This window comes from Buteo buteo, chromosome 21 (genome assembly GCF_964188355.1).
Source record: "Buteo buteo chromosome 21, bButBut1.hap1.1, whole genome shotgun sequence".
NCBI classification, from domain to species: domain Eukaryota; kingdom Metazoa; phylum Chordata; class Aves; order Accipitriformes; family Accipitridae; genus Buteo; species Buteo buteo.
The window spans coordinates 10,819,838-10,835,574 of NC_134191.1; the positions used below are offsets into that span (position 1 = coordinate 10,819,838).

The 15,737-nt window shown below is 38.8% G+C and overlaps 1 protein-coding gene across 1 annotated transcript in view; it reads right to left on the reverse strand.

Moving 5' to 3' along the window:
• The window catches only part of PRKAR2A (protein kinase cAMP-dependent type II regulatory subunit alpha), a 67,573-nt gene that overhangs the window by 7,112 nt on the left and 44,724 nt on the right, over positions 1–15,737 (reverse strand). Inside the window, exons 4-7 of the mRNA XM_075053527.1 lie at positions 14,137–14,220; positions 10,386–10,492; positions 4,863–5,016; positions 1,202–1,303 (exon numbers count right to left, since the gene is read on the reverse strand). Of these exons, the coding sequence (XP_074909628.1) occupies positions 1,202–1,303; positions 4,863–5,016; positions 10,386–10,492; positions 14,137–14,220 (447 nt within the window). The remainder of the gene's footprint in view (positions 1–1,201; positions 1,304–4,862; positions 5,017–10,385; positions 10,493–14,136; positions 14,221–15,737) is intronic.

Sequence of the window (15,737 nt, forward strand, 5' to 3'; positions counted from 1 at the left end):
CCCACTGCCCATCTAGAACACCGCAAAACAGTTTTACTGCTTCAGAGCAGTGTAAAAAACATATTAAAGAAAGGAAGAAAATCCTACAGTTAAAATTAGTTTCTCCACAGAAGATTCAGTTGTAATCCATTCATTGCACAAATGCACCTTAATCTAGCCCATGTTTGAGAAACTTAATTCTGATCCACGCATGATTCAACTGCAGTGTGTCATGCAGAAAGCCAACCAGTGCTAATGAGTAATTTTTCTATATCTTTAAATATTTATGAGTCATTTTTGTGCTCAAGTCACACTGATGGAACTAGTTTAAGCTAGGCACTGAGGAAGAAGGTGGTGTGCAATTTTACCCCTTCCACATCTACCAGTGTATGTCCAAAATAATATGTATTAGAGGCTGCTATTCACACCTAATGATACTTTGCAATTTTATAATCTTCTCTCAAAGGGATTAAAAACTCTTCTCAAATACTAAAGATTAATGCTGAAAAATACTCTTATGATGAGAAAACAAAGAAAAGCTAAGTTATGGTGCAAAGCAAAAGACAGACACATACTAATTACAAAATAGTTTGGTATGGCTCCAAAAGCCCTCTGAAGATACAGGCTGAATCAATAGCTTAGAAGTGACAATTTACACATTGTTCCTGAAGTCATGCACCACACACATCAGCACGACATCTGTCATTTTGTTCCTAGGTAGCAGTGCTTCCCTTTAGCCTATTCTTGGTTCACCTCCTACATACCTGTTAAGGTTAAAGCAAGACCTACTAAGGCCCACATCTTTGGCTCAAATTTAAAAACATTCATGGCTGATAAAGGCCAAATATCCCAGTGATTGTATCATTACTTCAATATCACACCCTCAAAGGAAACCACAGCCCTGAGTTCCAATTTGCACTTTCATACCTGTTCTCTGATGTATTTATAGATGGTTTTGTTTTGTGGGTTTTTTGTGATTTTTTTAAAATCTTTACACAGACTGAGATAAAAATCAGCAAATCATTTACCGTGCATAAAAGATATGGAAAAAAGTGTACAACTTCAACAATGCAAATTAAGTTGTACAGTAAATGTGATTCCAAAGTAGGTCTTCAAATTTTGTTCTAGGCAAAAGTGACACAGACATCTGATGTAACAGAAACACTGACTGCGGAGCTAATGCTAATACAAGAATTTGATGCAGATGTTTGAGAGGCTTTACCTCCAAGGATTTAAGAAGGGGCACAGACTCAATAAATAATTCATATGTCTTCCTCTTCTTTGCATTGTTTTTCAATATAATTCTTCTGAATGTCACTCGATCCTGCAAGAAACAGCACAGAGAAATACATTATTCCTCTTCACTAAAATGCTCCCTGTTTAAGGAACTGACAAACATGAACTAGTATTTGCAACAAACACTGGGTTTGAGAAGCCAGCTGTTAAAACTATACCATATCCATCGCAGTGGTGATCTGTTGAGGAATGGTTAATAGAACAAGGTCACAAGTCTATGGAGGCGTTGTGCGAGCAAGAAGATTTTTGCTGAGACAAGACAACAGCGACCAATGACACTCAAGGACGCAGTGTCCTTCGCGAAAAGAAGGAACTTTGTGAAGAGAAGTTGTGGTTGAAGAAATGTAAAAATAAGTAGTCTGTAACTGCAAGTAGGTGGAGTATGTAAATGTAACTTTTTCTCATGTAACCAATAAGAGAATGACTAGTAGGCATATGTTATAGAAATCATATAAAAGAACCCTGTTAGAAATAAAGATTGAAGACGCTTGCAGGATCTCATATTGAGTGTTCTGTGTCTTCCCTGCTCAAAACTATCCGCAGTGATCATAACAGCTCTTGTGAGAGTACTTGTTGCAATAACAAATTGAAAAACAGGGAGCTGTAAGACCTGGTCCTTCTCAGATAAGCATTTAAGAATTCTGTTTTTAGTCTATCTTGTACTGTTTTTCAGGGTTGAGTTTTTGGGTTTTGTTTGGTTGTTTGTTAATATATCTTTCATGCTTACACACATAATGAAGAAATTACGCTCTTCTTGCTGAAGCCCCTAGAATTTGAATTTCCAACACTTATTTGTTAAGGCAACTGCAGGACTAAGTCTGAATTGGATTCTTCTCTACTTGAGTCAGGGATTTCAAAAGTAAGTTGAATATTTATACTGGTCTCAAATAGATCAGGAACAGAATACCAAACAGCAACAGGCTGTTTCACTCCTCCACCTTCTAGGATCAAGAGCCAGCTTTTTGCAATGACTGTTTCCGAATTGCTAGCTGCCCACATGTACCATAAGCACCTTCCTGATGGAAAAACTATTTGGATTGGTTTTGAAGCCCAAATATTGGGCAAGATTCCCGCCCAGCCCCTGCCACCCCTCCTGCTCCGATCTTTTCCCCAGGCAGCAGCTAGTACTGTGCAGGCTCCGTGGCCACTGGGTGGCACTACGTGCCCGAGTGAAGGCAAGCTCACCCAGTTAACCACATCTCCTGCCTCGGTACCTGCAAGGGCAGACATATTTGAGGGTTTATTGTCAGAGATCTTATCGAAATGCTTTTTATTTCCACACAGAAAAGGCAGGGCTCCACTACTGGCAAACACCGATGAGAAAGGCCACAAGAGAGCTGAAACTAAACAGCACGTCCAGGCTAAGGGGAAGGGCACTTGCCCACCAGGTATTTTTCTTAGTGTTTGCATGACAATAATGCCCACGGTCCCTGTTGGGATCAGCACTAAATTATGAACAGAGGGCGAGCTGCAGAGTTTACCTGACACAACATGAGGCCATAAGTGTAAAAAGCAAAACCAAAAAGTCAGAGGAAAGGAGAGGAAATTTGGTTAGGAGAATGGTATCAAAAAACCCAAAACTTTTAAGTTTACATATATACCACAATTTGCAGAAACTTCCAAAGCCCTGAGAGCCACTCGTCTGGATCTCATTTTCTGAAAACATCAACTGATACCTTAGCAGCAATGTTTTGAGGTGAAGAGGTATTGTCAAGTAAGTGAACAATTTTATGGGATTCAGGCTGCAAATACTTTTAACTTGAAACGATAACTGATACAGGTGACACTACTGGAATATAAAAGTTGAAGGAGGTGAAAGATGAAGGGAGAAATGGTATTACTCCAAAGGAGAACAAGAGATGATAAAGCACGAGGGATTGTTTTATCTTTAGTTTTTTAAATAGATTCTTCAGTTGTAGAAGTCTCTTCAAATGTACATGTTTGGAAAAGCAGAAAGGTGCAGAAACTGTCAGGGGAATTGCAAAAGCATAAAAAATGCAGAATTCATTTGTTTGAGAGTATCAATGACAGAGGAGAAGCAGCAGTATTTGAACAAAAAAGGCAGAGCAGTGAAGGAAGCATGTGTGATCATGAGGTTTTCCCCAGACATGTTCCGTAGCAAAGGCTGAGGACATTTCTCTGCTCCAGAAGAGACCCACGTTTGGTAACTGCTTTATGCCTGAGCCTTCCAGGCTTTTTTGTTGGCCTAAGTCTGCAATGCAGCAGGAGTAATCCACATTTCCTGAATGGCAGATAACCCATGAGCTTTAGCAATGACTTCTGTGGACTAATAAAAATATGTTTACATTACATCAGGCACAAAATAGTACAATAAAACATGGCAACAACAGAATAACTAGAAGAAATAATGGACGTTTTAGGCAGGAAAATGCAGCCTTAGTTAATAAAATATCCACAGGACAGATGACTAGCAAAAGGTCCCCCTTCAACTACAACTTGCTAATTAAGTGAATGTAATCACAGAAAAAACAAACCCAATTTTAACCCAACTTGTGCAGTTCATTTCAGAGGCAAACTGGAACAAAGAATCACCTTCTCATTTTCTTCCTTTTATGAATGAGCTCAGTTTGTAGGTAGCTGCTTCATTCTGTCTTGTTCAATAAATTAGATTCTGACACTACTCCCTGGTTGATTTACCAAAATCTTTTCTTTCAGCTCACAAAGAAAAGGGACGTCAGAAATCAGTTCTCTCAGCATGCGCAGAGATTGCATAAGCACACTGTGTGTAGCTTATCAGTCCTACAATCACGGTCACAACACATGGTCAACCCCCAGCGATAGTTGCCGAGGAGCCCAGTGCACACAGAAAGCATACAACACTTCTGGCTTTCAAAGGCTTCGTTGATCACACAATCAGGTTATTATGTGAGCCCTCACAGATGAGTAAGAGAGCACTGTGAAAATAACCCTATCCAAATAGTACAAAGAAAAGAACTAAAACAGGAAACTAATGTCTACAGCTTCACATTCAACACTGCTGGGCTAGAGACAAAGCAACACCATCATTTAGCTTGGCATCTCATAGGTCATGCTGACCTGAGAACCTCTTCCAGGGTAACACAAAGGGACCAGAAATATCATGACAGTTTATTGTGAAGGAAAACAAATCTTTGGGCAGTTTTCCTAGCTCTTCAAATTACTGACATCCTCAAGAAGATATTTAACACCTTCCCATTCCCCTTAAAGCAGACAAAATGGTAGGAAGGTGAGTTGAAAATAAAGAATGTCATTTAGATATTGTTTCTCCCTCCCATAAAATACATGCATTAATGCCTCCACTGTCCTCTGCAGGATGAACACAGAACCAGGTTTTTTTCCCCCCCTAACAAAAGCCACAATTACAGCAAATGCAAAATAATAAAGGGACAGATAAAACTAGTGATGCAGTTTTTACAGAAAAGTTGTTCTAGAAAGGTGGCCAAAAAGATTTGCACAATGGATCTCTTATGCCAGGAGGCAAGATAACAGATCATGATAAAACAGCTATTAGCACAAGGAGCCATACCAAGAGAAGCACTGCAAGTTAGTGTTTAAAACAGTATGCGAGAGCAACTTCCTTTCCTTACCAGTCCCCAAAGGGCTCCTTCTGTTGTGGCAACAATGGTGGCAGCTCTAGGAGTGTTGTACATCAATGCCAGTTCCCCAAAACTGCCATGATTATCATAGCGGCCCACACAGCGTGATTGGTTGTCTTTTGCTACAATAATATCATACAATCCCCTGGAAAACAATGGAATAGACACTTAATAGACAACATTCCAGTACAAATCATAAAAACAGCTTTTTGCTGCTATACAAATAGTTCTCCTGCTGCTGGGTGAGACGGAACATGCTTTATCAACCTTTCCAATTGCCTGATACTAAGCTGCTTCTACCTACAGTATTTTCACAATAATTCTCTCTTAGTAAAGCATTTCACTCCTGATAGATCTGGACAAGATCTACTTGGTTTCCTCTGCACAGTATTTTCACATTGCTATTGTAAATGTTCTGGCCAGGATGATAGGTAGTTTCATCGTCTTTAACAATATTTGCCTTTTCACAGCATGTGTTATCTAGTGAGGCCTCTTTAGAGTGACTTGGATCCATCTATACCCATTTTCTCAGTGACAGCATTGCTGCAGTACCTTTGGGATACACTCAGTCCAACTGCTCACCTGCTCCTACAGTTTTGCCTCAACTCCAGCTTAAGGGTATGTCTATATCATAACCCCAAGATCCAATTGTAGCTTATATCTCCATATGCCCATGCTAGATTCAAACTATCCAGCTCTTGTATGGACAACAGTGATGCCATAGAAGCACAAAGATTACAGAAAGGGCCTTTCTTTACATACCTAAGACACTAAGTGAGTATTGCAGTGCAAACTCACTAGACTTAGTATGAGCAGCACATAGTGATCTTCAAGCTGTAGGATTTAAAGCTAGTTCAGGAATGTTATACATGCCACATCTTCACACTTTAGCACAGATGTCCAGAGGCAACCATTTCTCACCTGGTATTTGTCTAATAGCTCCCTTATGACCAAAACTTTGATTGCTCAGTTCAACTTCATACCATGCTGGAACTCCACGCATGCTGACAGTTGAACCAACCAATTTTATCACCATTTTCATGGAGGTGCGGCTACTGAAGAACACAGGTTACAGCACGCAATGTTCGAACTTGAAGAGCATCCATTCAACTCTCACAAAGCTCTGTGTGCTGAGGTGACACTGTAGGATGCACAAGCTTAGGAAGCATGAGTAAGTAACTTCCAGCAGTTTTGCAGAACATACAGGTTCCACTCTAGTCACACTGGCTTCAAATTGAAGCGGCCAAACTAAAAGGTTTTTAATTTCTTTTTTTCCTTTGTTATAGCTCACTTTTAGAAACAGGAAAGCTCTCTAAACTGCTGACATCTAGCCAGGATCTCTGAACAGATCAAGAGGAAAACGTTCAAGTACCAGAAGCCTCCTTGCACTTCTTGTTCATTGGGATCTGTGACCTTTAAAATGGAAAGGCCTCCTCACCCTGTTCTCCAAGAGGCACACTTCCTACATTATAATGAAGTTAAGGGAACAGCATCCCAGAATTTACTAAGAATCAAAAGACTACTCTGATGAAGATGCAAAGTACAAGTCCAGTGAGTCAAAGCCCAAGACACAAATCTGGATCAAACTGCACCATAGCAACTGCATATGAAGAAACAGGCTGTGCACAGAAAAGTAGCCCTTTAAAAGTCAAACAAGTGCCTGTAACACCATCAGAACTGCCTTATGCTTGGGGCTTTAAAAAAATAATTTAAAAATATAGCTTGACTAGGCTTGATTAATTCTTGGCTATGGCACCAGAGATCATTCAGGGACTAGCCACTGGCCTATGAGACTTTACAAAATATATCATGCCTGGGAAAAAAGCAGGCAGGGAACACCTTCCTGTCTTTAAGCAGCTGAATACACACATAATTTTCCCCAGCAGTTTAGATCTTTGACAGAAGGAATGGTATTATTTCCCAGAACATCATTAGGCATGTAAGGAGAAAAAAAAAAAAAAAAAAAAAAAGAATCATCAGAAATGGCAGTAGCTGAAACTTCTCATGGTAAACAAGTATGGGAACAGACTCATTGGTGAGACTTGCCTAGTATTAACAGCAGAAGGTCTTTCAGCATTGCTGATGGACAGCCCTGGGTTTGTTAGTTATCTTTGAACACTGCTGCATCTAAAAAAAAGAATGTACTACAGGACAGCTTTACGCCAGCTTCATTTGTAGGAGATTCCACAAAGTGGACATTACATGCAAACAAACAAACAATTAAAATACATCAAAGTGAGGAAGCTTTGCACAATGACTTGAGGGTCTACATATTAAAAGCCTTTGAGACTCAGAAAAAAGTTTAGCTACTGGATCAACAGTAGATGGGCCAGCTTCAGACATGTCAGAAGATCCAAGAAATTTAGTCTCTCTTTGTCACCCAGAAAGCTAAAGGAAGAAGCTAGGCATGAAGACCACATACCATCCTTACTGGACACTTTTTACATTCCACTGTTTACTCACACCTAGGAGACAGAGACCCACAGCATGCTAACAGTAAACTAAGTAAGAATTAGTGTTGATGGAAAGTTTCACTAATTCTTGTAATGTCCAATATGTATTTAATCATTCTGAGAAGCACCAGAGGCAACAATCTTCAGGTTTTTTTGATCTGGAAGAGCCATCTGTGAGCATATTAAGGAAATGCAACAACTTCTTCCCATCCCTCAGCCTGAAAGTCACTTAATAGTGCCATTTATGTCCAATTAACTATAGCCATGTAACCTTCAGCCAAGCATTCAGCTGTCTGAGGCCCAAGGACTAAATTGGTGAGGCACCACTGGGTGACCTTGGCTCAGCTTTATTGAGAAAACTGTTGCTGAGCTGTGAGACAGTCTGTGAGCTAAAGCCCTGCAAGATAAGAAGAATAAAAACACAGACCGAAGTGTAATTGTTGAGATGGTAATCGTTAGGAGCTCAAGGACTCAAAAGAAAAATACTGACATGAAAAAATATAAAACCCCAAGGAAAAAAAAAGCAGAAAAGCAGAAGAGGGCAACTCAGCAAGATTGTGGATCAGTCTGTTCCAAGAGGCAAGAGAGGCCAATGCTTCCCCTCCTGACTGATGACTGCTCAATCAGCAGAGACTCAATCAGGTGCCTCCTCAGCAGTGATGAGCATACTAATGTTTAGCCATGCAACACATTCATCCCAGCTCTCCCTTCCATGCAGTAAGCACTAAATAGATGCCACATCCTCAAGTTGCATCTGCCCTGCCTGCTGTCCCTCTGTGCATGGTAAAAGACACTCAGACAAAAGTAATCTGGTGAGGAAGTATTATAACCAGAAGACTTGGGGGAGGGACGGTGCAGGAGGATGGTGCAGGGAAAGAGGCCTGGGCCAGAAAGCCTATTTTTTCTATGCAGACAAGATGCTAAAAAGTTACATCTGCAACACAAAGTCACTGTTCATTCAGACATAAGAAACTAATCCTCAGGGATATTCAGGCATTAATGACTTGACTTAGAGTAACAAGACATGTGTACTGATGCCTTGAAAGAGCCAGAGTCCTCTGAATTTGCACTTCCAGGCAAGTGGAAATAATGTAGCTTGCCATAAGCACCAGTGTCCTGCTATTCTTTCACATGAGAAAACAAGGGGTTGGGAGGTGGAAGAGGACTGGAAAGGGAGAGCAGGAGACAGAAAATTCCTAACTGTAGAATTCCTTCTAATAACTGAAGAGTTGCAGCTGAGTTGGTGTTTACAGCAAAGGCTGGTATGCTCTATTGCTAGACAACACCAAGTTTAATTTCCTTCACTGTGTAGCCTTTCTGTCACATACTTTTGGCAACATATTTATGTTACTGGTGTATTATACCTCGAGATTAAAACAAAACAAAAACTTAAAAACCTGAAATCTTCCAACCCAACTATCTCATGATAGAAAAAAACATTGTGGAATAGCATTACGTTTGCAGAAAAGACACCATAAAAACATTTACCTGAATATCAAAGATAAGGTTCCACTTCAGTTCTTTATTTTAGGTTAAAACTCATAGCAGGAAGAGCTTTTTAGTAACCAACAGGTTAAGAGCCTTACACAGAAAAAAAATAAAATAGGCTGATGGTATCTAACATTTTTGAGAGGCTCCCAAACTGAGTTTAAGTTTCCTCAAGATTAGGAACCACTGCTCTGCGTACGTCTCATCTTTGCAGAGCTGGTGGCTCTGGCTCCCATGAGTTCTGATCTGCAGTACCTTACTCTTATCTGGGACAGCCTGATCTCCCCAGTGAACATGGCAAGAGAAGGAACTTGTCCTATCTAGTCAAAGACATGGGATGGGTCTGCGGCAGAGCAGTTCAGGAAGATAACTGAGCGTAGAAATGCAGCACTGGTTTAGGCTAATGCTATGGTATGGTAGAGGACAGGGGAACGGGCATATGGTCAGAATATATTTGAGGTAGCCTTATGTTCTGTAACTCCACTGATCAGAAAGGGGAATGTCCTTAAAATGAATAATTCCTAACCTAGAAATTCTTTTGCAAATTCCTTAAACACAGAATGAATGACAATTCAAAAGGCAACACATTGTCTCGAAGAACTGCTTTGAAAGCATTTAATACAATATTAATGGTGCCATTATTTCAGTGATAATAAAGATACCAGTGCATCAAAAAAGTAGTTTATTAAGATTATGTTCTAACAGACATTTATAATTTGCTCAGTAATATTCTGTTTAGTATTACAGTTCTACAGGAGGAAATAAATCCGTGTCCTTAATTGTTCTTCAAATACAGTGATTAAAAGTGACATTAGCCAGAATTTCTTCCAAAAGGGTAAAAGATACTCAAAATGTGCATGCACACACATATCTATTATATGCCTGTTGCGCATATATATATGATCCACAAATTATCATGTGAATTTGCTTGATGCAAGAAATTGCAAAACGGCACCTCAAACTCCGCAAATGCAAATCACATGACCAACAGAAGCAAAATAAGCACAAGTCTCTCTGAAGTCAGTGATCAAAATTAACTGGACAAAGTGCAGGTTGTTCCATGGTAGCCACTACCATGGATTTTTATTTCCTGTATGCTCCTTCCCTGAAATAATCTCCTATCCCTTCCCTTACGGTATGGTTTCTTTTGCTGCTTTTCCCCCTCCTTTCTTCAGAAAAAACACATCCTAGTCTAGAAACAGCATGTAATATGGCTGGTTTTAAGGTATGCATATGCTGATGGGCACAAAAGCTAAACTGAACAAAGCATAGGCAAGCTCATGCTGCGTTCTTTCCCTTAGAGAAAGTAGTATTTGTGGTTTTACACAGTCAAACAGAATGTGTTAAAACCCAGCAGATTTGAAATGTCCACCTCTGTCAAATTTGATTGCCCCTGGGCAAATGATCCAAAAGTCAATGGGGGCCTAAAGGAGAAAATGGAAAGATCAAAGGAAGAGACAAAGACTGCAAAAAATAAGTTTCCTTCAGAAATTATCCTGCAGTAAGCATTCCATGCCATTTCTAAGAAACTGAAAGGAAACAAACGCTACATTTCAAAGACACAGCTGCTTACCGCTCAATGACATAGAAGTTGTCTCCATCATCACCTTGGTCAATCACATGTTCCTGAGGTTTCACCTTCCTCTCAAACATGGCATCAAGGACCTGAGACAGCTGCTCCTACAAAACAAGCAGGAGGAGGGAAAAGAAAAAAATTTTTAAAAATCAAAAAAACTCTTGGAAAATATACCTTAGCATTATTGCTGGACAAGGGTGAGTTCATTTGACTTTATCTGGATAGTGAACTGCAACGCACATTGCATTATTTTTACTGTATGCAAATACAAGTAATATTGATATTAAATGTGGATTTCCACTAGATTTCCTCACTTGATTCCAGCTTATTAATACAAGTTTAATAATGCAAACACAGATACTTCCATTATAGAAGAGCTATTATCTCAAATTTATGTCCAAATGGCTTAACTTATGCATATCGTTTTAGTGCCGAACTCCACACATACAGCAAGCTCTCACTTGGTACAATCTGACACAGTTTCACTGCAATGGATACATATCAATTACATCAACAGCACATATATTTCATTATGTGTATGCATGTCTAAAACTGCACCACGATTTATTAGTAATTTATTGTACTGTCATCATCTAAGAGCCCCCATCATGATCAGGACTATACTGAACGAGACTCTATACAGAGTTATGTCCCTAGATCATCTGTTTCTTAGAGAACCTGCAATTCCAGCACAGGACGAGATCAGGTAGGTACAGATGGGGAGCACGTACAGAAAATGAGATAATGCTGGCCTGCACAGCAAACTCAAGCTAGGTTTCTCTCATGTCTCATGAGCCATGACTAAACTTTTTTTTAGGCAGCACAGCCAGGGAAGCTGTGAAAGCCAAGAGAGACAATGCCATATAAATGCCCTGCCTCAATGCTGAGCTGCTTTACCATCTCTGTTATTCCAAAGTTCATTAACAATGGACTTTCACTGCATTTTCAATGACCAGATGTTCAAAGTTGAAGATGTAGATCACAGCTGAGTTTCTAAAAATACACTGCATGAACACGCAAACTAGTCTTTATGCTGCTAGACACACTTGAAATACTTACTGCACTCCTCAAGTTGGGAATAATCATTGCAGCATCTGTAGGCACCACTACATTGAAAATATTGCCTATCTTTTCACTAGAATCCTATTTTCTTGTCTTTAAAAACTCTCCTGATATTTAAACTGAACAAACAATCATTGTATGAAAGCCATTTATTTTAACTACATATTTCACAGCATGCATTTAAGTAACAGCTGTCAGAAAAAAAGCAATGCAGATTTTAAAAAGCTTATTTTTAAAAATACTGTAACTCAATAATGCTTTATTTGGAGGATAAAAAGGCAAAGACTTATTTTAAGTAAATAAAACACTGAGCTCTTTGTCAATAAAAGGACAAGCTTCATCAGATTTCTGAACTGTAAAAAACCCTCTTGGTTTAAATATGGGTACTGAGCATGCTCAGGGGCCTTGCCGGTAAGGATAACAGTCATTGTTCTCACCCAGTACAAAATTCAGTTTTAACTAGGATTCTACAAACTCATAAGACACTGTGGAGCCCACGCACAATACGTCACACAGAACTTTTAACAGGAGAGAAGTTATCCATTACCCAGCACTTTATATTGAAACATAAATCAGGTTTATCACTGGGGATGCTCAAAATCTTAGGGTTAAACTCTGTGACAATCCAAATGGATTTTAGTCTGAAGTTCAACGTGAACCTTGCTAGAAGTGATCCACTGGACACTGGCTCCCTTGTGTTTGATATCAAGTATTACAGCAACTATTCATACACGTAAAGACATTTAAAAGGGCTGTTGAGCCACTGGGCCTAAATTCAGCACAGTTCACCTAAATGCAACCAGTGGACAAGGGTTGAATCTGGCCAGGACATTGAAGTCACACAATCATATTTACTCCTAAAGGGGTTTTATGCACTTTTATTGTTGTTGGGTTTGTTTGCTTGTATTTAACAGTTTTACATGACATTCTTTAGAGGTTAAGAAGCAAAAGAACGTATTTTGAGCCTTAATTTGAAAGTGTTCCTCACAATTATTAAAGGACAATATACACTGAGCAAAAGCAGCAGTCATGCGTTCTGCCTTTCAGTGTCTATTCTACAGCCAACCTTTCCAACCAGTCACATTACACAGAGGGAGTTAAAAAGAAATTATTGGGAGGAGGGGTGAAAGGATGCAAATCCATACTCCCTTTATACCCATTCCTAGGAAAGCTCTCCCCTCACTGCTAAGTGCCATTTATCATACTCTAACCAATATAGGGACTGCAGCCATCTTTTTCAGCCATGTGCTATCTTAAAGCCTGAGTCTTTAACAGTTGCAGTAAAGATCATTTCCGTTACTTCTCCCCTCAGCTAGAAAGCTTTTTGCAGGAAGCATTTTTCCAAGCCCACCTTCTCAGCTCAAATTTGTTTTTCAAAGTCATCTTTGGATATAAACTGGTTATTAATTTTTGCTTCTGGGTGATTTTACTGGAAGCTAAAGGATTGGCCTACTCAATTCAAATGGTGATCACATTTTGCACATACCCCTTGAGCTGCTGAATGTTCTTAAATATGTTTCATTTTTTACTGTACATAATGAGGTTACTTGCAACAGGAACCTTTAAAATGTCTTAAGTAAATAGGCTTAATAATAGGAATCCCAGAAGAGAGAAAGGCCAGTCTTGGAAACAACAGCTTTCAAGTAAACTTTTTGACAGAATGTCAATTCCTCAAGCCTGCTGTGTTCAAAAGCCTTCAACAATTATTTTCAGAATGCAGTTCAGTGACTCTTGGGGTTTATACAGCAACCAAAAACTGGGAGAACTTCCTGGTTTTCAAGGAAAGCTGAGCAGCGTTTCTGAAACCATAAGCTATCACATCCATCCTTTCATATCTCAGGCAAAGTTCAATGATTCAAACCAGGAAGCTGCAGGGACCATCGCCGGTGTTAGAGCTTTCATTCTTCCCCAACCTGTAGTAGAGATGTCAGTTCTGTTTTCATGGAAACAGCAGACCAGAGGTGAGATGCATTTATCCTATGGCCTCTCAGAGGCTGGATTAGAGGATCTCCAAAGGTTTGTTCCTCAACTATCCTATGATCCTCATCAAAAAAATTCATACCAATTAAGATTACTAAGTGCAAGCAATGGAGGCTCTCATCATTAAAACTCAATGCTGAGGCAATGAGTAGTTAATAATCAACTTCAGCAATAAAAATAAGACAAGTAAAAACAGGAACAACCTAAAAACATTACATTACATTCATTTACAGAAAATATACTGACATATGGGCACATTTGAGAAAAATGTGCAGCAATCTGACATCATGCAAATGTGGATAGTGTTCCAATATCACAATTGTGTAAGCAATTTCCTTTTTACATTGCCCATAAAATTATGAACTGTTTCCTAGGGAAAAGGAAATCAGGTGCAATGGCACCCAACAGCAAACACTGAAAGACAAGCAAAAGAATTTTAAAAACCCCCAAACTTTTCTCTAACAGAAAAAAAAATTGAATTTGCAGGGAGAGGGATCTGACAATCATAGGAACTGACAATTTGACATGTTTGTTTATATTGTTCATTGATTGTTGATCTCCAAACAAATGTCCCAATCCAGCCTGCATATAATTAATAAATCATGAACTATCACAATGCAAATAAGTGTCTGGACTACTAGATAATGCTGTTACCTGTACCTACAAACCATCAACTCCAGCTAAGAGTTGCTTAGAATCATATTACCTGATCTAGGTTTTTGAAGAGTAGGATATCTTTACATGCCTCCTGCAGTCTGCATCGCTGTTCATCAGTTTTTGGATGAACTACCTATAAAACAAAGTAAAACAAAACTGTCATGACAACAAAGAAATATGATTACAGACTGAACCTTCACTTCAGAGTGAAAAAACAGAACACAATTTAAGAGTGTCAAAGTATATAGTTCTTTTTTGTTGTTTGCATAAACAGTATTTATATCTAAACATAGAATGCAAGACAGAATGAGAGAGACATAACAAACATATTATGCTGACAATTAACACATGCAAAATAACAGTCAAGAAAGACAAGAAAGAAGAGGATGCCTTTTCCTTTCCCTTCTAACCCAGCCACAGATACAGTCAAGGCTTGATTGGAACAGAGGAAAAAGTCAACAGTTTTCTTTCTAAGCTCTGGCTGTATTAGTCCCAATATACTTACTGTTTGCATACAAGGAGTTTATAAGATTTATGATACATACGTATCTCAGCCCATCTAATAACAGAAGTTATCTAAGCAGCAGGGGTTTTGAGGGTTGTTTGGGGTTTGGTGTTTCCCCCCCCCCCCCAAATTAGTTAAATAAAAGCTTTGTTGTTTGAGAGATTTTTTTTTGTTACTTCTTTCCTGTTATAAACATCTCGTCATGTTAAAGGAACCAACACTCACTGTGTCATAAAAACATTTATATATGTGCTTGTTGGGAGCCAATTATGAAAACATATATAAAAATATTAATTACCCCACATTCACCAGGTTAACTATATTTCTGGAATAATGGATTCCAAAACACAGGAACAAGGATTCCAAAAAACAGTTACATTAGTAAGCATTTATAAAAATTCATTGTCCAAAGTTGAGCAGATCTCAGACCCTTGTTTTAAAAGAAAATTTAATATTGGATCAGCAGTCAGGAAAATTAAGACATTTGACGGAATAAATGTATCCAGGTTTACAAACATTTGGATGATAAGACACAATCATAGTCTTTTTTTCTTTTTATAGCATCTTATTTATGAAGTATCTTCTTTTTTAAGAGAAATTAAATTATATTTAGATTTTCATTGCAGAAGTGTAAGCATCCTTGAGATGGAATCTGGAAAAGGAACACCAGAAATCCAGAGGGAAAACATTGACCCTCACCAGCTAGGCTACAGAATTTGCTCACATAAAACCATCTCTAAAGAAATACAATTACAGTATCTGGACTTGCAATTCCTAGAAATTCCCAACTTTCAAAACCAATAGAAAAACAGGTGGCCACAGTCTCAAAATATTTCAACAAAGTATTTCTCCTACCCAGGCAGAACTGCTTTGACCAGAAAGACAGTAAAAAGCATGTGAGGAATTTTAAGCGCCCATGAAGAAACAGCTGTGGTAAAGCTTAACTAATTCTTCACAATAGCATCGATGCTCTAGGAATTGCCTCAGCAAGCCTTTAAGATAATTAAGGAAGGAAAATATCCAAAATTTTAAAGATGGTAGACTTAAGCACAGCTCTCGAGTCCTTTGAAGTAAAATGATATTAAAGCTATAGTGACAAAAAGTGCATGAGACAAAGTGGCCCTAAATTTCAAAGCAATGTCACT